The 22,500-nt window shown below is 26.4% G+C and overlaps 4 protein-coding genes across 15 annotated transcripts in view; 3 read left to right on the forward strand and 1 right to left on the reverse strand.

Annotated features, from left to right (window-relative positions):
* Saysd1 (SAYSVFN motif domain containing 1) overlaps positions 1-3,152 on the forward strand; it is a 9,590-nt gene extending 6,438 nt beyond the window's left edge. For 3 of the 7 annotated variants that reach the window (XM_085658579.1, XM_085658580.1, XM_035880966.2), the window contains exons 2-5: positions 2,238-2,379; positions 2,468-2,593; positions 2,801-2,908; positions 2,991-3,152. In XM_085658579.1, the coding sequence (XP_085514705.1) occupies positions 2,269-2,379; positions 2,468-2,593; positions 2,801-2,908; positions 2,991-3,029 (384 nt within the window). In that variant the 5' untranslated portion in view covers positions 2,238-2,268 and the 3' untranslated portion in view covers positions 3,030-3,152. Of the gene's footprint in view, positions 183-539; positions 981-2,237; positions 2,380-2,467; positions 2,594-2,800; positions 2,909-2,990 lie in introns of those variants that run through there. The other 4 variants (XM_085658575.1, XM_085658574.1, XM_085658578.1 and 1 more) reach the window with 3 other exon arrangements.
* Positions 3,153-5,307: 2,155 nt separating this feature from the next.
* On the reverse strand, positions 5,308-11,705 carry LOC118448261 (uncharacterized). Of its 5 annotated transcripts, none has more exons than XM_035881320.2 (8): positions 11,348-11,705; positions 10,828-11,171; positions 10,570-10,710; positions 10,319-10,396; positions 10,132-10,199; positions 8,698-9,623; positions 6,825-8,524; positions 6,433-6,558 (listed from the first exon to the last, which is right to left on the reverse strand). In XM_035881320.2, exons 2-7 carry the CDS (start codon positions 11,164-11,166, stop codon positions 8,508-8,510), a joined length of 1,569 nt encoding a protein of 522 aa, XP_035737213.1. In that variant the 5' UTR covers positions 11,167-11,171; positions 11,348-11,705; the 3' UTR covers positions 6,433-6,558; positions 6,825-8,507. The 5 variants fall into 5 exon arrangements, with proteins under 5 accessions (XP_035737199.1, XP_085514682.1, XP_035737213.1 ...); XM_035881330.2 differs by having other exon boundaries at positions 8,947-9,623; positions 11,348-11,704; XM_035881314.2 differs by having other exon boundaries at positions 6,825-9,623.
* A 131-nt stretch (positions 11,706-11,836) lies between these two features.
* Positions 11,837-14,528, forward strand: Orc2 (origin recognition complex subunit 2). The gene is made up of 9 exons (XM_035881350.2): positions 11,837-12,101; positions 12,246-12,356; positions 12,444-12,656; positions 12,788-13,026; positions 13,096-13,310; positions 13,398-13,530; positions 13,610-13,850; positions 13,924-14,157; positions 14,286-14,528. Exons 1-9 carry the CDS (start codon positions 12,020-12,022, stop codon positions 14,483-14,485), a joined length of 1,668 nt encoding a protein of 555 aa, XP_035737243.1. The 5' UTR covers positions 11,837-12,019; the 3' UTR covers positions 14,486-14,528.
* Positions 14,529-15,100: 572 nt separating this feature from the next.
* Positions 15,101-22,500, forward strand: part of rdx (BTB/POZ and MATH domain-containing protein rdx) — an 88,850-nt gene continuing 81,450 nt past the window's right edge. The window contains exons 1-3 of one of the 2 annotated variants that reach the window (XM_035887220.2): positions 15,101-15,423; positions 16,423-16,489; positions 16,736-16,783. In XM_035887220.2, coding sequence (XP_035743113.1) covers positions 16,426-16,489; positions 16,736-16,783 — 112 coding nt within the window. In that variant the 5' untranslated portion in view covers positions 15,101-15,423; positions 16,423-16,425. Of the gene's footprint in view, positions 15,424-16,422; positions 16,490-16,735; positions 16,784-22,500 lie in introns of those variants that run through there. The other variant, XM_035887229.2, reaches the window with a different exon arrangement.

Raw genomic sequence — 22,500 nt, forward strand, 5'->3', positions numbered from 1 at the left:
TTTAAGGGATTTAAAAACACCTTTTTAATGACCGACCATACAACCTGTACCATTGAATAGAATATATTTTATGACGGGACATGGGTAATACCATGAGTAATACATTTCTTATTTATGTTTGGAAATAAATCAAACTTAGGACTTTCCTTTGTATAGATGAATATTATTAAGGGATTGAACAGGTAATTTTCATACTTTTCATAAATTTCTTTAAATCCTCCCACTTAAATTATTTTATTTTTAATTTAAGTATATTTATTATTATAATGACTGACTGACATTGTGTTAATATCTTTCTTTTTTTTTTTTTTTTTTTCTTTTCGTCTGCTTCGGAAATCTCTTTAAATCGTCACACTTAAATTATTTTATTTTTAACTTAAGCATATCTACCGTTATAACGACTGACATATATTTTTAATAAATAAATTCTAAGGTATTCTATTTTTTTTTTATATATATATTTTTATATATATATATATATATAAATACCACTTACATCAGAAAGCTAAAACTATTTTCTTTTTTCTTTTTGTCTATTATAACATAAAAGTTGAATTATACAAAAATTTAGCATTTAAGGTTCATGTATTTTAACAAAAAAAACGAAAAAGAAAAAGAAGAAAAAAGAAAAAGAAAAAGAAAAAGAAAAAGAAAGCTTTAAATTTGTTTAACTTAGGAAGGACATCCTTCTGTCCCGCCCATAAGGATATAATAATTGTTGAGGGCGGAACATCCCCGAGAGGTATTTCCCCTTCCATTTTGGAAACGAATATATAAAACGCGTTAAGATTTTGACTCAGTTATTAAGAAGTTACATTTACGTGACGATCTTACTCTCTTAGTTTTTTTTCTTTTCTGCTTTTTAATTTCATCAAGTACTTTTATCAAGTGATTTCGTTTACGTTCGTTTTATCATATTGTGAATCAACTTTGTGAAGTGATTTCTCCGTTCGTTCTTTTCAAGAATTATTTTATAACTGGTATATATCTATTTTACATATATATATTTTTATCTTCCTTTTATTAAATATATAAAAAAAAAACAAATAATTATCCATAACTTTTACCGGTTATTTTAGATACGAGTTAATATTTACGGAAATATATAATATATATTATATTATATTATATTATATTATAATATATATATATATATATTATTTATTATTATATATATATTATATTTATTAATATATATATTATATATATATATATATTAATAACAATATATTTGTTGTTGTTGTTGATGATTTGTTTTTTGAGTTTGAGACATGCATTCATGTTCTAAGATTTATTTATTTATTTATTTTTTTTTTTCTGAAAAATTATATCAGAATGCTTAAAGAAAATGTGATAATCCCGTACAAATGCACATAACTTTCCAGTGTCCTTTAATGATCGAAGGGATTTCTTGTGTTTTCTATTCATATGACATTGCACTTAATGATTCTCGAATTTTTTTTTAAATAATTTTTTATGTTTCAATAATACCGCTTTTTCATTAATGATTTTCTATCAATGGGTAAAACAAACCCCCTTAATGAATCGTTCGTAAGGACCATACAATCATGGCGTCAATGTTGTGGAAAATTTGTTAATATATGAAATGACTATGTCGAGAAATAACAATATTTTTAGTTTATATATTATATTTTTAGTTATATATATATATAAAATAAAATAAAAAAAAAGTAGGATATCTTAGAACGCGCTTCTCAAATTATATTTCACGAAAGATCAATAAATGTTTCATAGAAATAATTATACAAAATTAATATTATTTTACTATTTTCACATGTTTTGTTCTACATAATTAAAATTTGACAATATATTTATTTCATTTTCTTAACTCTTATATTTACCTGCCTAATTTATTTATTATTAATGTCTATCTATCTCTATAAAATAATCAAAAGTGTTTTGTTAAAATGTCAGGATTTCTGAATTGTTTTATCATAGAAAATGTTTGAGAAATATTACCTTAGAACTTGAATGCATTTTATATTAAGGATATATTATCTATCATATACATTTAAATATATTTCTGGAATATATAAATTTTATCATTTTCTTTTGTCCACGTTAGATAATTTAACGCTACTTAGATTAAATTTAAAAATTATCAATATCTCTATATTAATTCGAAAATGGAATAATAAATTTATATATAATTAATAATAAAAATTTAGAGAGAGAGAGTGTGTATATGTGGTATAAAATATGTATTTATGTTATAGCTTTCTATTTTTACTCAAAAATCGAAGAATAATGGATTGCAGAATTCCTACACCCGAATCATCATCTACAAATGTACCTAATCCAACTAAATCATGTGTAGAAATGGTTTCAGTAGGTTGTTCTACTGATGATTTGCATAGTGTAAGTAAATTTTATATTTACAATTAAAATTTACTTGTTTTATATATTTAAATGTAATTTATTACATGAGGTAATCGATTTATTACAGGACGATTATGAAGCATATGAGCCAGAAACCTGTACAAGAAATAAATTAGTTTTACGAGCTGTAATGAATATAGCAAAATTAAGAAGGAGAAGATCAAGACGAGTGGAACGGAAGCCTTTACGCAATGTAATAATTATAATAGAATTACACTAATGAATTATACTTTCAAATTAAATTTATCTAAGATTATGAATTTTATATAGAACAATATATACATATATATAAAATCATTAAAGCAATATATATATAAACTTATTAATTTTTAATAATATTATTAAGTTTTACATTTTATTTTAATAATATTAATAATTTTAATAATATTATGTTTTACAGGAGGAGAATAAAATTTTACATAATATGCAGAAGTTAGAAATTACAAATAAATCTACAAACAAAAAAAAGGGTAATGAATTATCCATAGAGGAACAAAATATAGTAGAGGTATTATAATCATAATATTTACTAAGAAAATTTTTACAAAGAGCATGAAATCAGATATATTTCCCCTTTTCTTTTTTTTCAGATTAGACAGAAAATAGAAAATATGAAGATTTCTCAGTAAAATGAAAAGTTTTCATAAATTCATGGGCGAGTTGTAAATATATTATTATATTTTTGATGTATAATACAATTACAATCTTTTATAAATTTGTATTATATAAATAAATATTTCTAATAAAATATAAGATACACACATATAAAATTATGTACATTATTTTTTGTAAGAATGCTACAATAAATAAAATAAAAATAAAAATCTAGCAATAATTTTTACAAAGAGAATGAAATCATTAGATATGTTCCCCTTTTTCTTTTTTTCAGATTAGAGAGAAAATAGAAAATATGAAGATTTTTCATTAAAAAGGAAAGTTTTGATGAATTTATGAACTAGTTGTAAAAATATTATTATACTTTTGACGTATAATACAAATACAATTTCTTTTATAAATTCGTATTGCATAATAAAAAAAAATATTTCTAATAAAATATAAGATACACACATACATAATAATGTACATTATTTTTTGTAAGAATGATACAAAAAATAAAATAAAAATAAAAATCTAGCTCTAATTTTTGCAAAGAGCATGAAATCAATAGATATGTTTCTCTTTTTCTTTTTTTTCAGATTAGAGAGAAAATAAAAAATATGAAGATTTTTCATTAAAAAGGAAAGTTTTGATGAATTTATGAACTATTTGTAAAAATATTATTATACTTTTGACGTATAATACAATTACAATTTCTTTTATAAATTCGTATTGCATAATAAAAAAAAATATTTCTAATAAAATATAAGATACACACATACATAATAATGTACATTATTTTTTGTAAGAATGATACAAAAAATAAAATAAAAATAAAAATCTAGCTCTAATTTTTGCAAAGAGCATGAAATCAATAGATATGTTTCTCTTTTTCTTTTTTTTCAGATTAGAGAGAAAATAAAAAATATGAAGATTTTTCATTAAAAAGGAAAGTTTTGATGAATTTATGAACTATTTGTAAAAATATTATTATACTTTTGACGTATAATACAATTACAATTTCTTTTATAAATTCGTATTGCATAATAAAAAAAAATATTTCTAATAAAATATAAGATACACACATACATAATAATGTACATTATTTTTTGTAAGAATGATACAAAAAATAAAATAAAAATAAAAATCTAGCTCTAATTTTTGCAAAGAGCATGAAATCAATAGATATGTTTCTCTTTTTCTTTTTTTTCAGATTAGAGAGAAAATAAAAAATATGAAGATTTTTCATTAAAAAGGAAAGTTTTGATGAATTTATGAACTATTTGTAAAAATATTATTATACTTTTGACGTATAATACAATTACAATTTCTTTTATAAATTCGTATTGCATAATAAAAAAAAATATTTCTAATAAAATATAAGATACACACATACATAATAATGTACATTATTTTTTGTAAGAATGATACAAAAAATAAAATAAAAATAAAAATCTAGCTCTAATTTTTGCAAAGAGCATGAAATCAATAGATATGTTTCTCTTTTTCTTTTTTTTCAGATTAGAGAGAAAATAAAAAATATGAAGATTTTTCATTAAAAAGGAAAGTTTTGATGAATTTATGAACTATTTGTAAAAATATTATTATACTTTTGACGTATAATACAATTACAATTTCTTTTATAAATTCGTATTGCATAATAAAAAAAAATATTTCTAATAAAATATAAGATACACACATACATAATAATGTACATTATTTTTTGTAAGAATGATACAAAAAATAAAATAAAAATAAAAATCTAGCTCTAATTTTTACAAAGAGCATGAAATCATTATATATGTTCCTCTTTTTCTTTTTTTTCAGATTAGAGAGAAAATAAAAAATATGAAGATTTTTCATTAAAAAGGAAAGTTTTGATGAATTTATGAACTAGTTGTAAAAATATTATTATACTTTTGACGTATAATACAATTACAATTTCTTTTATAAATTTGTATTGCATAATAAAAAAAAATATTTCTAATAAAATATAAGATATACACATATATAATTATGTACATTATTTTTTGTAAGAATGATACAAAAAATAAAATAAAAATAAAAATCTAGCTCTAATTTTTACAAAGAGCATTAAATCATTAGATATGTTTCTCTTTTTCTTTTTTTTCAGATTAGAGAAAAAATAGAAAATATGAAGATTTTTCATTAAAAAGGAAAGTTTTGATAAATTTATGAACGAGTTGTAAAAATATTATTATACTTTTCACGTATAATACAATTACAATTTCTTTTATAAATTCATATTGCATAATAAAAATATTTCTAATAAAATATAAGATACACACATACATAATTATATACATTATTTTTTGTAAGAATGATACAAAAAATAAAATAAAAATAAATGTCTAACTTACAAACAATATTTACTTATTATGTTTCTCTGATAATTCTGCTAATAATGCATAAGATTCTTCTTTATGATGTTGCTTTATATGATTTCGTAAGTATCTTTTTTGTCCGAATTTCATGCCACAACCTTTACAATTAAATGGTTTTTCTTGATTATGAGTAGCGTGATGTCGCATGACCTCTCCTTTAACTGGAAACGACTTACCACAAATTTCACATGAAAACGCTTTTACACCTGTATGAGTTGTTTCATGATTATTCAATCGTTGCCTACTTCTAAAGTATTTACCACAATATGAACATTTATGAGGCTTATAATTAGTATGTACACGATTGTGAATGTATATAGAATTTAAAGTACGAAATGTTTTGGGACAGTGTTTACAAGCATATGGTCGTTCTCCCGTATGTATTCTTCTGTGATCATCTTTTGCACCTTTATTAGCAAATGCTCTACCACAAATGTCACATGGATATTTTTTCAAACCTTCATGAACGTCTCTGACATGACGTGCTAAGTCTTGTTCGATACGATAACATTTTCCACACAATTCACATTTACATGGACGTTTTCCGGAGTGTACCCTCATATGACGCAAAAAACCACGCTTTGTGAATATAACTTTTTTACATAATTCACATTTATATGAAATACGATTGTTAATAATTTGCTTTGCTTTGTGTATTAACTCTGCTTCATCGCGATTCTGTGCTTGGATTATATCATCATGTAAGATTACATGTTTTTTTAATTCACTTTTCTTCTTATAACTTTTATTACATAAGTGACAAGTAAATGATAATTGTTCATTGCAAGATACTACTTCTATATTAATTTCTTCTTCTTCTTTTTGTAATTCACCATTATTGGATTCAGTTTTAAATTCTTCCATCAATGGAATTTGATTTTCCGATCGTATATGCTTTGAAACAACATATGTGGTATTATAGTGAGCAGTTAAGTGTTCTTCGAAAGCTTTGCTTGATCCATTATATGCTAATTTGCAATGAGAACAATAATGCATTCCAGCACTGTGTTGTGCATTCATATGATTTATAAGACATTTAATATCTGTGAATATTATTTCACATTGAACACATTGAAGATATTGTAATCTTTCTATTTTTGAGTCTTCTAATTGGATTGTGGAAATTTGTATAATACTGTTATCCTCTGGTTGCCATCTAAAAAAAAACGAAACGCAATTTTTTACTAACATAAAAATAATATATTATTTTATACATATTGATTAAGGATTAATAAATTAATTACATAAAATAATTAAAATATTAGTAAGATAATATGTAACATGTGAACGTGCAGAATGCCTTTTATTTAATAAAATAATGATTATCATATAAGTTATTTAATAAATTATATTTTTTTTTTGTTTTTGCTTTAATATTGCTAAACAGTATTTAATTGCAACATTATTTAATATTGAACATACCTGTATTAATTAGATGTACATCAAATATTTATTCCACATTTAAAAATTGATCATTAATATAAAAATGTTGATGATTATAAAAATTCTGATATGTGATTCCATAGATAAGTGTAATTTCATATAAGTTAATATAATTATTACTCTTAGAATATCCTTTGTCATAATTATGTAATTCATTAAATATTATAAATTATTGACAAAGAACGAATAATATTTTCAATTCTGATTGTTGATATAATTTTTGTTTTATTTTGCATGGTTTCTTATTTTAACTTTATTTAGAAAAATAATTTTCTTGTTAAAATTTATTTTGAAAATCTTACAATACTATTTTATAAATCCACAGAAGGATCAATTAACTATGGATTTATAGATACCATAGAGTTTTTATAACTAAGTATTCTATGATTAGCTAAATAAATAAATAATTTTGTTTTTGGCGAAAAATAGGATCACGATTTTTGCATTGTCATGGTTTTTCATCAAAATTAATTACTTTATGTCATTTTGTCATTGATGTTTAATTTGAGAATATTTCTCGTATCATATATATCATCTACATATGCGATTTTTCACCTGTACGTTTAGTAATATGTATCATTAATTATGATTTAATTCTATAATTCCTGTTACAATAAGATAGATGTAAATGAGAAAATATTCGAATGAACTCTTTGAATGAGCTTATAAGCAAATAATGATGACTCTTTTTTGAATGTTTCTTTCGCTAAGATTCCATACATACGTATACGTTTGCTAGTATGTTTATCATTAAGTTTTATTGAATATTTGCTTTCGCATATGTCGCATGAGAAATTTATTATGCCTGCATAAGCCTCTCATAGATATTTTAGTTCACGCAAGACTGTTTTTCACAAAAATAATACCTAAACGAATATTCACCAATATGCATTCGTATGTGCCAAAAAAAACGTATATGTAGAAAAATGGTTTTTTTCCATATTCGTTACGATGATAGTAAACTTTCTTCTTCTTTCTCAACATTTTTTTAGATTATTCTATGACTTATAACTCAAATAATTTCTTTTCTTCTGTTTTAAATTTGCAATACATACAAAGGTAAGAATTAGACCTTTTTTTTTTTTTTTTTTTTGATTTGCCATATCTGTTGGAATATTTCTATTTCTTTAGCTTCACTTATATCAGATTTCCTTTTATGAATTTCTTTATAATACATCTTAATTTGGTACAGTCTTTTTTCTTTTTTTTTTTTTTCCATTCATACCTTGTTATTTGATTGTTTATACATAGAACATCTACTTGTATGACTTTTAAGAGAAAATTATATTTTCTCTCAAAAAAATATGTTTACACAATATTTACAGATGTATTACTTCTTCGCAGATTGAGTACAGGTTTTCATTGACACAATATTACTTTCCATATCATTTTGAGGTGAGGATGTTTTTGTTCTTGTTATATCTGAATTATGTAAATTAGGAGGCAAATTATATAATTTGTCATTATTATTGTGCGATAAATTTATTTCTTCATTTTCATATGACACACTTTCTACCTTTATTTTATCATCATCTTCAGTTGTAATATAGTTATAATTTTCTTCCTTGATTTCATATGTTGTATTTAGAAAATCCGTTTATTCATTATTGCATGTTGCTAAAACAGCAGTACGAGTTGCACAGTATGCCGCAAAGGTTTTCTTCATTGTTGAACCATACCTGGAAACATAATAAACGTAGCAGATTTGAATGATTCTTTGACACTAGAATGTCAAAAAATTATCTGTGTAGAGGTAAATTGCAGTGCATAAGTTAGCCCATTTGTAGTAAGTCGACATGTCTGCTTTTAATGTGATTATTTAAATAACGTTTTTGACGAAAAGCCAACCCACATTTAACGCAAACAAATGGCTTAGTTTCAGAGTGAACAAGCTTATGCCTAACTAGTTCTGATTTCACTCTAAATCTTTTTGAACATATATCACATCCATAATTCTTCTCTCCTGTGTGTGTTGTTACATGAGCTAACATTTCTTGACGTCTACGAAATTTTTTATTGCAGTAAGTGCATGGATGTGGAAATTCATTTGTATGTAATTTGCTATGAATATAAAGTGAAGCTTTTGACTTAAATGTTTTACCACAGGAGTCACAAATGTAAGGTCTTTCTCCTGTATGTGTACGACGATGATCATCTCTTGTAGCTTTTGATGCAAATGATTTGCCACAAATATCGCACATAAAATTTTTAAGCTTTGCATGTACATCTTTTAAATGTCTCGAAAGCCCACCAGAATCACGAAATTGTTTTCCACATACATGACAAGTAAATGGTCTTTCATCTTTATGTATCCTCATGTGCCTTAAATATGAATCTTTTAATTTAAAAAACTTTCCACATTCAATACATTGATATGATTCTTGTGTATCAGAAAAATTTTTTTGTTTCTTTATTTGCTCATTAGTGTCTTTAGTATCATTTAAGGAAGTTTTACATATCTTTGTTTTCTGTGATTCATTATTTACACTTGGAAGAAATGCTACCATACATGTATTTTGTTCTCGATCTAGAATTTTGGCATTATTTTGTTTGTATTCTTCACAGATTTCTCCTTTAACATCTGTATCATTATTTTGCTGTAGATCAGCTATAGAAGGATGTTCAAGCGTTGTATCCATTACAGCAATCCAAATAGAACCACAATCTCCACCCATATTAGATTTCTTTTGCTGTAGCTGGCATCTTTTTTTATATGGCTTCCAAAATATATTGTGCATTTCAAGGAACATTTTAAATGGTGTCCGGTTGCTACTGGACCTGGAAAATAGTCGAGGCTTGACTCCAGATTTGTAGCTATATTTGAAGAATGCAGAAGGTGGGCATTTTTCAACCCCATAATCATGGCACATGAAGAGTTTTTTTTTCAATATGAGCAAAGTCAAGCTTCTGTCATATCCAAAATGTTTATTTTGTCATAAAACATTTTCACTTCCTTTTTCTATTTTAATATTTTGATGTGGGTAATAACACTGATAAATGTGTTTATGTAGGAAGCATCGGTGTTATTATATTTTATTAATATAATTTTAGTTGATATTATAACTATGTTAGTGTTTAAGGCATTTTACCTGCACGTTCAACTAATTCTACTATATTATTTATATAATAATTATTTAAATATTTACAATATATAATTGTTATGTTGTGAGAAATATAAAAGACTAATTAATCTCTAAAGTAGATTTGTGAAAAGAAAAAAAAAATATATATATATATATGTATATTACAGAAAGGAATTTTCTAAATTATAATAAAGAACTATTACCTGTTTGAATCATTAGCAGCTTCCTTGCTTTCATATGCCTCATTTTTAACTTCACTTTCTTGACTGGTCTATAATAATATTAATAAACTATAATATTAATAAAATATAATAATAATATTAAACATACGTCATAATATAATGTCCATATTTAATAAATAATAGATAGAAGTTTTTAAACTATACTTACAAAAACTTTTTCTGTAACATGAGATACAGTAGTTTCTGGCAGAGTTACTGATTCATCTGTTGACTGTGGTTGAAAGTACTAAATAAAATTGGTAAATATTTTTTAAATAATTCATGCTTAATTTATACTTATATAAACTGTTCTTCTTCTTTTTTTTTTCTTTTTCTTTTATTGTATAATCAAGATAACCATTAAGACAGCAATTTGTTTGAATATAAATTTCCATTTGATATACTTTCAAAAAATTTTACCTGTTTGTTTTGAGATGAGGTTTGTATCTCAAGCAATCGGCGTTCTGCACTTAAACATCCTTCAGCTAATTCATGCCATGCTAATAATGTAGCTGCACAATGGTAACATAATTGCAAAGGTAATGTGTCATTCTCAGAAATCTATAATATAATATTATAGCTAATATAATAATATAGTATATAATATTAGTAGATAATTTAATGTACAATATATATATATATATATATATATATGTATATAAATATACATATACCTACATGTATAGGTAAATATTTATGTATCTTGTTACATAGTGCATGTTCCATGCCTTCTCCTTCAAATATTGGAATTAAATGATCATTTACATTAGCACAAATTCTACATAATCCTGTCCATGATATCTTTTCTAAGGATTCATTTAGATTACATACTGAATTATCATTTGTAACATCTATATTTCTATGATGTTCATTTTCAACATCTGTTACTAAAAAAAATTCTTCCTCCTCTGGCTCCAATTCATTATGTTGATTTTGATTAACTATATTTTTTACTGTTTGAAGCAAGACCGAATCATCTCCACAAGTATCTAATATAACTGAACTCCCAGTCTCCATTGAATCTATTAGAAAAAAAAAACAAAAAAAAGAAAGTAAATAAATCAATAAATAAATAAATAAATAAATAAATGAATAAATAAATGAATAAAAAAGAAAAAAGAATAAAAAAAAAAAAAAGCCAATTTTCTTAACGTACAATAATAATGGATATTAATAAAAAATTATATAGTATACTTACATGTTAATAAGAGTAATACTCTTTTTTCTTTATATTCATATATCACAAACAATGAAAAAAAAATATTTCACAAATAGATTAGAAATATAAAATCATTGTATATATTTAATAAATAATATCAAGAAGTTTAATAATTTGGGAGGCAAAATTTATATAGAAACTCTAAGGGGTGCGTTAATATCACTGCCATCCGCGCTCTCTAATGGATATATTTATATAAAATTGATAAGATGTTACCGCTATACATGTGATATTTGAAAAAGTAAAAATATTAAATAAATAAAAATTTATTATAATATGGTAATAAAATTTTTCAAACGATCATTTGTATATTTTCTCACATAAATGTTGAATGTTAAATAAGATTTTTATTTTGTCCTTAAATATTTATTTTTTTTTTTTTGTTTTGTTTTTTGCAATATTTCATTTTACTATAGACGGTCTAGCTTTTAAGCGGGAACTTATCAATTTTCGCAGTTGGTTATACTGTGCAACTAGGCTAAACTTCAAATTTACCTCGTAGCTATAAATTCGGATAATTGCTAATAAACACAGCCATATAATAGGTGTATGAAAAGTATTAAAATTGTTGTTGTGATTTATGTGGTAAAACTACGAAAAAGAAAAGAAAAAAACAAAAATAAACTAATAAATAAATAAAGAAAAAAGAAAATGGCACAAAACAATGAAAATTTACGACGTTCCACTAGAATAAAGGCGCTCAGTAAATCTGAAAACATTGAAACGAATAAAGGTACTTTATTTATATATACTTTAATTTTTTTTATAATTTATTTCAAATGTTATGTATTAAAAAGTTACCGATTATATAATTATAAAGGATAAATTTTGAAATGATACTTAAATAAATATTATTTTTTTTATAAAATTGTTATAGGAAATCTTCAGGATAAGTTGATTGATTCTACAATAAGAGAGAAAGATCTATTGCAAGAAGAAATAAAGGAACAAATTGAAAATATTGATAAGGATATACATAAATCATTTGGTACAAATAATAGAAATTATTTTTCATCATTTTATTATGTATAATAATTATTGAATTATTTTTTGTATTTTCTTTTTTCCTTTTTAGAATTATTTAGTGAAAATGATGTTAGTGGTAAAAATATGTATCAGTTTGAAACGCCTAAGAAAGATGGTATGGTACAAAAGGCATATTTGTCTCGTAAATCATTTGATATGCAAAAGACTCGGATATACAAAGATAAAACTAGCAAAGACACTGATGTAAAGAATAATACTATTAATAAATCAATTAATAAAAAAGAAACTCTTCCTGAAATAGGTATTACATATATTTTTTTTTTTCTTTCTTTTTTTTTTTTTTTTTTTTTTTTTTTTGATATTATTATGATGTGATTTTTTAAGATTTCTATCACAGTGTTTTAAAAAATAATTTAAGAATTTCTTTATTAGAGATAATTTCAAGCGACAGCGAGAGTGTATCTGAAGAAAGTGAATTTGTACCTTCAGAGGATGAAACAAGTACGAAGTCAGAGTATGAAAGTAGTGATTATTCTGATCTAAGTAATGATGAAAATTTTAGCAAACAAAGTAAATTAAAAACTATACAACATAGATCTAATTTAGAATCTAAGTTAATAACTACTCCAAGAAGATCACAGACCAAATATAAAACTCCTTGCAAAGATTATGTGAGTTATAAGAAAATAAAGTTATCTTATAATCTATTTAAATATAATTAAGAATATATTTTGTTGTAGCATATAAAAACTGATGAATATTTTGAGAATCAATCGCAAAAAGTTGTTACATCAAATCATACGCTTGCACGTCTTCGTAATTCCCGTTTTACCAGAGATAAATTACAAGAATTATTAGGAAATCAAAATCATATCACAAAAGAACATAAAAAGCTTATCTATTCTCTTTCAGAAGATTATCGTGAATTCTTTCCCATGTGGTACTTCATTATGGAGTAAGTTTTTTTTTTTTAAATTAGTAAAAAAAAACATATTGTTATTTTCTTCAATAAAAATTGATTAAGATGATATTTAAATTTCAGAGAAGGATATACTTTGTTGTTGCACGGTTTGGGATCAAAAAGAAATTTAATTAATGATTTTCATAATCAATTTATTTCTAATCATCCAACTTTAGTAATCGATGGCTTTTTTCCCAGTTTAACAATAAAAGATGTAAGGTACATTTATTTATCCTACAATAATATTATATTATATAAATTTATATTGTTCTTGTAAAAGATGTAATTTTCAGATTCTTGACGGTATAATAACAGATATTTTGGAATTGAATGTACCAGCCAATATAACAGAATGTATTGAACTCATTAAGAAAATATTAAAGAAGAATCCAAAGGACCGATTATATTTATTAATTCATAATATAGATGGTATAATGTTGCGCTCTAACAAAGCACAGGATACGCTTAGCACTCTTGCCAGAATATCAAATCTTTGTATAATGGGATCTATTGATCATATAAATGCACCGCTTTGTAAGTAATATGGATTATATTAATAATTTATTTCTTTTGAGAATATAAATTTAATTATATTCGCTTGACTCAGTATGGGATCATATGAAGCATTCAAAGTATAATTTTTATTGGTGGGATGCTACAACGCTTTTGCCATATGAAGCGGAGACTTCTTATGAGAGTTCCCTATTAATACAACACAGTGGAGCTCTTGCTTTATCATCGCTTCGTAATGTATTCCTCTCTTTGACATCGAATGCTCGAGCCATATATAAACTCTTAATACAGTATCAGTTGGATAATAGTAATACTAGTGATTTCTCAGGTAACTATATACATAAATATATGGATTGAATTTAATATACTATTATTATTATTATTATTATTATTATTATTATTATTAAAAAAAAAAAACTTTTTGAACACTAAATTTTTGGTACACCGTTTATTTAGGAATGGCATTTAAAGATTTATATCGAATATCACGAGAAGGCTTTCTCGTGAGTACTGATTTAGCTCTAAGAGCACAACTAACAGAATTCATAGATCATAAATTAGTACGAATGAAACGTAACAAGGATGGTACAGAATGTCTAATAATTCCACTTAATAATAATTTGTTGAAACAATTCCTTGAACAACATGAAAACTAAATGTTTATTATATATATATATATATATATTTATTTTTATACATTAAGCCAAAATAAATACAATTTTATATTTTATACATTTTTAAGGATAAGAGATAAATAAAAGTGTATAAGAAGTAAGGTAAGATAAGAACAAATTAAAAGTATTGACAAAAAAGAAAAATTAAAATGACACTTAATCGTACAATATATTATATGATTTTTAAATCCAAACAATTTTGTAGGATTCTTTGGAATATAATAACATTTTCAAAATATATCATAATTATGAATTAATCGGCCATAATGTTTATATCATATTATTCGATATTATTATGATATTATAAACAATTCGATGATGAAATTGAAGTAATTTTTTCTTACTTTTTTTTTTGTTTCTCTTATTTTTTTGTGTTTTTTCTTTTTATTATTTCGATTTTCGACATTTACAAAAAAAAAAAAAAAAAAAAAAAAGAAAAACGTAATTCAAACGTACTCCGCGGGTAAAGTCGGACACGACAGGAAAATGATAAAGGTAGCGGCCCTCCCCTCCAACGGAACTGTAAACAAAAATTTCCATACTCGTTAAATCTATATTATACTTTATCTGTGGTATGACATGAAAATAGTCACGGGTAATCTAGAGTACTCAAGAATAAGCCGAAAATAATGATTGTCGTTAACTCTAATTAATATCTTCTCTATGTTACAAGGATGTTAATTACGGTAGAAATTTCAAATACGTTTTCGTTAAGGACGGACGATAGTGAATGGCGGCGCCAGTTGTATTATCGCTTGCTCAGATCATTCTTACATACAAGTGTGAGCATAGCGGGATGACCGGGAACGCATATTATCTACAGGCTGGATGAAATGTCAGACCTGTTCGGGGGTGGGTGGATATACATGGATTGGTGAGAGGTTAAGAAGATCGACAAATTCAAACTTTTTGTGATTTTGGTATGTCCGAATATAATCATGTAACATTCATTCGATTATTTATATTTTTTCTCTTTTTTTTTCCTCTTCTTTCTTTCCTTTTTTCTTTTTTTTTTTTTCCTTTTCTTCTCTTTTCCTTTCTTTTCTTTTACGCGAATTATTTTATTCGTAGTACATATTACGTATATAATTGAGAACAATTTATACGTACGAATTTTTTTCCATTAATAGTATAAAATATATTCGTTGACAGATTTTAGAATTTAACTGATATAATAATATATCCTTCGATAATCTTCGATTCGTTTTATTTGATTTTTTTATTTTCTTTCTTTCTTTCTTTCTTTTTTCTTTTTTTTTTTTTTTTTTTTATGTAATTAATCATGCAGAAACCGGTTGTATCTGAGATCTCGTTGCGTTGCCAATTTACGTATTAATGTTATAAACAAAATAGATTGACCTTCTAACGATAAATCAAACGACCTTGACTTTCTTGAATAATACGAACACGCTGTTAAAAGCAATAACTGAATAAATGGTTGCTAGGCTAGGTTTATGAATAAGTATGTATATGATGGCTCATAGATATTTTTGTGATATCTACAAACGAATTAAATTTGTTACAGCTGCCGGCCAATAAATAGGATTATTTTCAAAACGTGACACTTTGTAACTTTATGTCGTCCTTGTAATACGCGATTGTGTTCAAAAGAATTTCTTTTTGTTTTCATTTATGTAAAAAAAAAAAAAAAAAAAAGGATAAATTTAATTTGACACGTTTTACGTATAGATTTATATAAACAAAAAGTGTGATGTGATTTATGAGTCATCACGTTTCTTGAATTATAATACAGTAATCTTTTGGCAATTGCAAATTATGATATTTTAAAATGTCTATGTAATTAGAGAATGAAACAGAAATTTTCACTTACCCTTGTATTATTAATTATTTCTTTTATCAATTAAGATCAAATATAATATAGACATTTTATTATCATTAATATATATTTCAATTTATAGGTGATGCTGTTAGAAGCTTTTAGAATTCTACATAGCCAACCGGTCTTGCTCTACTTTGCATGTGAAGGTATAAAAAAAATATTATTTTTAATATATATATATATACATTTGTAAATATATACATACATATACATATATTATTTTTTTGTGGTTCTTTTTTTCTTTTGTTAAATATTGTTCAATATAATATATGTATATATATAAGCATATATAAGTGTGTGTATGTAATTTATTTTATAAGTAATATATATATATGTGTGTGTGTGTGTGTGTGTAGTTTATTTTATTAATAATAAAAATATTTCTGATGCAGGTTGGCAGTGCCTCCATTTTATGATATATAATCTGTGGTGTATGTTTGGTGAGTAAAAATCATAGCATGCATGTTTGATATCATTTAAATTAAAAAGAATACGAAACTAAAAATTATGGTCGTATTCTCAAGCAATATTATTAATTATTTTAAGTGCGTATATTATCATTTTATATATATATATATATATATATATATATATATATATAAAAATTGTCTCATTAAGAATCCAAAGATTTATAGTAACATTATTATCTTCTCCAAAATAATAATTTAAGATATTTAAGATATTCACTTAAACCATATTGAAAGTTTGTAACTTTTGGTTGTACAGCTAGATGGCGTTTAGAGTTTCTTTAAAAAAAAAAAAAAAAAAAAAAAAAAAAAAAAAAAAAAAAAAATACAAAAAAATACAAAAGCAATAATTTTCTTTAATATCATTATTTAAATTTCAAGTATTCACGTGAACGAGGAAGCTCATTTGAAATTTTTTAAACGAAATCCTTAAAGAAGAAGCGCGCTAATAATATCATTCGATTTTCTTAAATATTCCCTTCATTATCGATCGTTCGTTTCACGTATAAACGAGTGTGGGAGTATATATTTATTTCTTTTTCTTTTTTTTTTTTTCTTCCTCTTTTATTTCTTTCCTTTTTATTTATTTATTTATTTTTTTTTCTTCTCTCATAGAATTATTATGTCGACAAGATAGTTTACAACGTCGTGGTATCCTCGAATTGAATCGAATCGAATCGAATCGAATAGAATCGAATAGAGTCGAATCAAATCAAATTAGATCAAATCAGATCAATTTTTAGCCAAAGATCATCTTCCCTGTGTCATTCGAAAGGCCGCAATGGTAAATAGAGTGTGAACAATGCTTTCGTGTCTTATCGTTCCACTCTCAAGATCGTTTTCTTCCTTCTTTTTCTTTGTCATTTTTATTTTTTTTTTTTTCTTTTTTTTTTTTTTTCTTTGTTCTTTTATATCCCCCAACAGACGTATTTGATATACATATCCGTGTTATACTGTTTAACAGACGAGAGAGCATATTCCGTTGTTATGTCGAGTATGAGTATATATATATACACACATATATATGCATATATATACATATATATATACACACGTGGTAACGAGATTACAGCTTGAACAATATCGTATGTATGCGTCTCCTCTTACAATCAGTTGCTGCTACGTTTACGTCAGATTTGTGGGTGTATATATATCTTAGTAATACGTCTATGTATATGCATGTATGTATGTATGTATGTGTTCGGGCATGCACGTGCCTAACCAATTTCCGCTTATTTTACCTAAATCGAGGTCGTGGAGCCGTTAAGCGTCGAGGATCAGTCACGATCACCGGAGTCGTAGTACATTCTGACTCATAAAAATACTTTCCTCATTTTTGTTTTCTTTTTTTCATTTTCTATCTTTTTATTCCTTTTATTTATTATTCATTTTTTTTTTTTTCAAATATCTTTTTCTTCCCCCTTAACACCCTCCTCCCCCGCCAAACACACACACACACACACGCACATATATACCGAAGGATGATGACCAATGGACGGATATACAAATGTGTTGTTCTTTGCTTTGATTAATTTTAATGGAGTGCCTTCACGCACTCCGGAGTACGCTTGCAAGTAGTGTGACTCGTATCACGTATCGAATGTCGATTGATATACATACGAACGATCGATCAAACTATGTCTGGATTGTATGTACATCATGTACAATGATGCATAGGTATATATCTATTTTAAAAGATTCTTTTATATTTCATTGTCGTAAAGAAATATTATGTTATTCTTTGTGAGAATCGTTTCTTTTTGGTTTTTTTTTCTTTTTTGTTTTTGTTTTTTTTTCCCCCTTTTTTTTTCTTTTCGTCGTAAGAAAACAAAATCGAACAAAGATTCCCGAGTGTTTAAACATTCGGATTCGTATTTGTGGTGGTGCATGTATATATATATATATTTTTTTTTTTTTCAAAGTTTCTCAGTCGATAAAGAAGAATCGAAGAAATGGTTAAGAACGAGACCGGATTTTATTTGTATCATTTTTATAATTCACTGATTACGTGTCATTATATTTCTATTTCATTTCTTGTTTTATACTGAGAATCTATTTAAGATTTTTATAATCGATTTTTAATAATAATCGAATACGATCCAAAGTTTCTACACGAGAAAAAAATGTCCCTAAGTGATATGAAGAATCAATTGTTGTTACTTTTTTTTCGACAATTTAGGATGTTTTTTAATAGTATATAAAATCACGAGACTAGGAAATTTTTTTTTCTATTTTACAATTTGAAAATAAAACTGACATGGACAATTTTCAAAAATTGATTCCTCATGTCATCTAAGGATTTTTACGGGGGAAAAAAGTGGAAAGAAAAATTTTTTGGAGGGAAAAGAAAAGAAGAATTTGACGAAATTCAAGAATTCAATTATATAAATCGTTCATGACAAAGAAAGTAAGACGGAGACAGAGAGAGAGAGAGAGAGAGAGAGAGAGAGAAAACAGATAGAGAGACACGTTCGACACGAAATTTAGATACATTTCAATGTAAATCGCCTCGAGAGTAATTATCGTAACTCATAGACACTTCAGACAGGTAGTTTACAAGCGTGCAAAGTGGAGACGAAGTACGTGCGAAGGTCTGCGTACTAATTACCGTATTTTACGTCGCATCGTAAGGTACATAATCATTGCATGTGACAGGACATGTGTACATATACAATACATATAGTATATGCATATACGCATGCATGCACGCACGCATTTTCGTATTTACGCATTTATGTACGCGCGTGCACATTTCCAATTTACTTCTATATTAAATGACACTCTTGTGTCAAAAAAAGAAAAAAAAAAAAAAGAAAAATGAGAAGGAAAAAAAAATATTAAAAAAAAAGACGAGAGAGAGAGAGAGAGAGAGAGAAGTAAAGCATTCATTTAATCGTATAGTCGACTACTTACCCCAAGTAATCATCTAATCGATCATCGTAAGTCTCGTCGACATAAAATTTCATTGATTGCGGATTCACATTTTCTATTTACTTTTCACGCCCATATACATTTCCTCACGATATATATATATATATATATATATATATATATATATATATATATATATTGGTAGTGCAGATATTAGGGTCGGATCAATCATTGTTTTTGATCCCTTGTTTTAGACCGAGAAAGCAAAGTTTAACTCGGTCGATTAATATTATCAATTAAGGACAAAGTTTAATATGAAATTTTGATTAATAGATTAATCGAAGACGTTATATAGTTGTAAAACTTGGACGACTTACGTTTTTTTTTTTTTGTTAAGCGTTAATCGCGTCGGTAAAATTTACGCTTTTAAACGTCGGGGTTTCATTCTACGAGAGAGACACGTATTCACAGATTGGATCTTTTTCTTTCTCTCTCTCTCTCTCTCTCTCTCTCTCTCTTTCTCTCTTTACTTAAAAAGAAGAGACGTGTGAAGCTTATCTCTGCATTTTACGAACGCACGTGTTAAAATAAAGTGACGTATACCGCCCACCCCTTGGCGGCGGCTGCGGCGGTACGATGGATGTTACTTAAGCCGTGTATACGATGCACACGTACGTATATGCAATGGAAGGAAAAGAAAATGAAAGAAGAAGAGAGGGAGAGAAAGAGGGAATGAGAGAGAGAGAGAGAGAGAGAGAGAGAGAGAGAGAATGTGTGTGTGTATGTGTGTGTGTTTAGTAATAGCTTGTGAGATTCTGAGAATGTGAGATAGAGAAAGAAAGAGAAAGAGAGAGAAAAAGATGGAATATAATCCCACCTCGGGCATATTAAATATCTGCGACAGAAGAGAGGACTGTGGGAGGAGGGTGAATGCGCAACTTTGCCAGACTGCTCGGTTTTACCCTGCCGTCACCCGTGTGCGGGCTTCACCCTTGAAAAGAGAGCGACGAGGCACAGCCCTTAACGTAGGTCTCCCCTCAAAGAGACTCTCTCTCTCTCTCTCTCTCTCTCTCTCTCTCTCTCTCTCTCTCTCTCTCTCGTTCTCACTGTTTCTCTCTCTCTCCCTCTCTCTCTCTTGTTCTCTCTCGTTCTCTCTCGTTCTCTCTCGCTTCCCTCGTAGTATCCTCTTGCTCGTCTGTTATTTCGAGAATCGTTCTCCTCTAACCAGCATGAATCACGAATTTCAAATTCCCCTTTTGTAGTCTCCTTTCGGAATCCTTTCAGCTTGATCCACGGAATAATCTTTATCAGCCAGCTTTCGCTGTGTAGTTCTTTTTCTTCTTCTGTTTTTCTCTTTCTCTCTCTCTCTCTCCTTTCTTCTTTCAAAGCAACTCGATGTAAATCCATATTATCACATCGAAAATGTAAATCTATAGTATTTAACGTATTAAATCGTATTGTAAATTATTTTTGATCGTAGTTACGGGAGAAGGAAAGCAAAAAAAAAAAAAAGAGAAAGAAACAAATTGTATTACACGAAAAGTATCTTTTATATATTAATGTATAACTAATAATAATAATAATAATAATACGAAGTATATATTGATTGATTTTGTTTGTAATTAATTACAAAGATACATATTTTGTATCTTTCAGAGACGGTCTATATTTATTTTTCTTTGATACGTATTATTTATCGTATATATAGGGATGCCTATTCATTGTTATCAGTTTTATCGATATTCTCGATAGTTCTCACGATATAAATGATAGTTCGATAAATATCGATTTCGATGACTTTCCCCCTCCCCTCTATCGTCCTCTCGACGAGGATGCTGTCGAGTCGGGGCCAGAGCTCTTTGGTAACGTCATTGTGAAACGTCCTGTACACGCTACTTTCACTATCGCGGCCAAGTTTCATAACTGTTATTATCGAGGTCATACGTAGGCAGAGGAGAAGACAACGAAAGAAGAGAGGGGAGAGTGAGAGAGAGAGAGAGAGAGAGAGAGAGAGAGAGAGAGAGAGAGAGAAAAGATGCAGAGAAAAGTGGGGTTCACGTGAAAAATTCTATTCGAACGAATATACTTCTATAGAGAGACAATATTTATTTTATTTAATGTTATAAAAGTACATATATATATATATATATATATATACATATGTTTCACGATATTTGAATATATATATATATACACATACATACATACATACGTACACACACACACGTATATGTATTCTAATATCGTGTACAAAAGACAGAAAAAGTCTTATATTCTTTCCTTGATCATATCGATCAAGTTCAAAGTATTTTCAACGTCCACGATGTTATCTGCATCTCGAGTGAACCTCATACATACAAACATACATATATACATATATATACATGCATACATATATATATATATATATATATACGTAGAGAAAACATTAAGAGAGTTTGCAGAAATTTCTTTTTTGTATATGCTACTGTTGCTGCTGCTACTGCTACTGCTGCTACTGCTGCTACTGCTGCTGCTGCAACACGTGCTACTATCGATATTGCATCGTATTTCAATCGGATAAAGAAAAGAAGAAGAAGAAGAAGAAGTTTTTCTATATAAAAGGTTTATTGCCTCGGCTCTTTTCCTCATTGCCTATTTTGTTTTATTTTAAATAATACGAATCGACTACGTAACGACGGATTCTCCACAAATATAAGATAATATTTATATAAATATATAAGTACATAAATTTGCGAGAATATTCAGGACAAGAAGAAGTAACATGCGTTTATTTATCGTTTGGTACGCGAAAGGGGGAGAAACGGTAAATGGAACGT

Source organism: Vespa mandarinia, chromosome 8 (genome assembly GCF_050613455.1).
Source record: "Vespa mandarinia isolate Hongniang chromosome 8, ASM5061345v1, whole genome shotgun sequence".
NCBI lineage: Eukaryota > Metazoa > Arthropoda > Insecta > Hymenoptera > Vespidae > Vespa > Vespa mandarinia.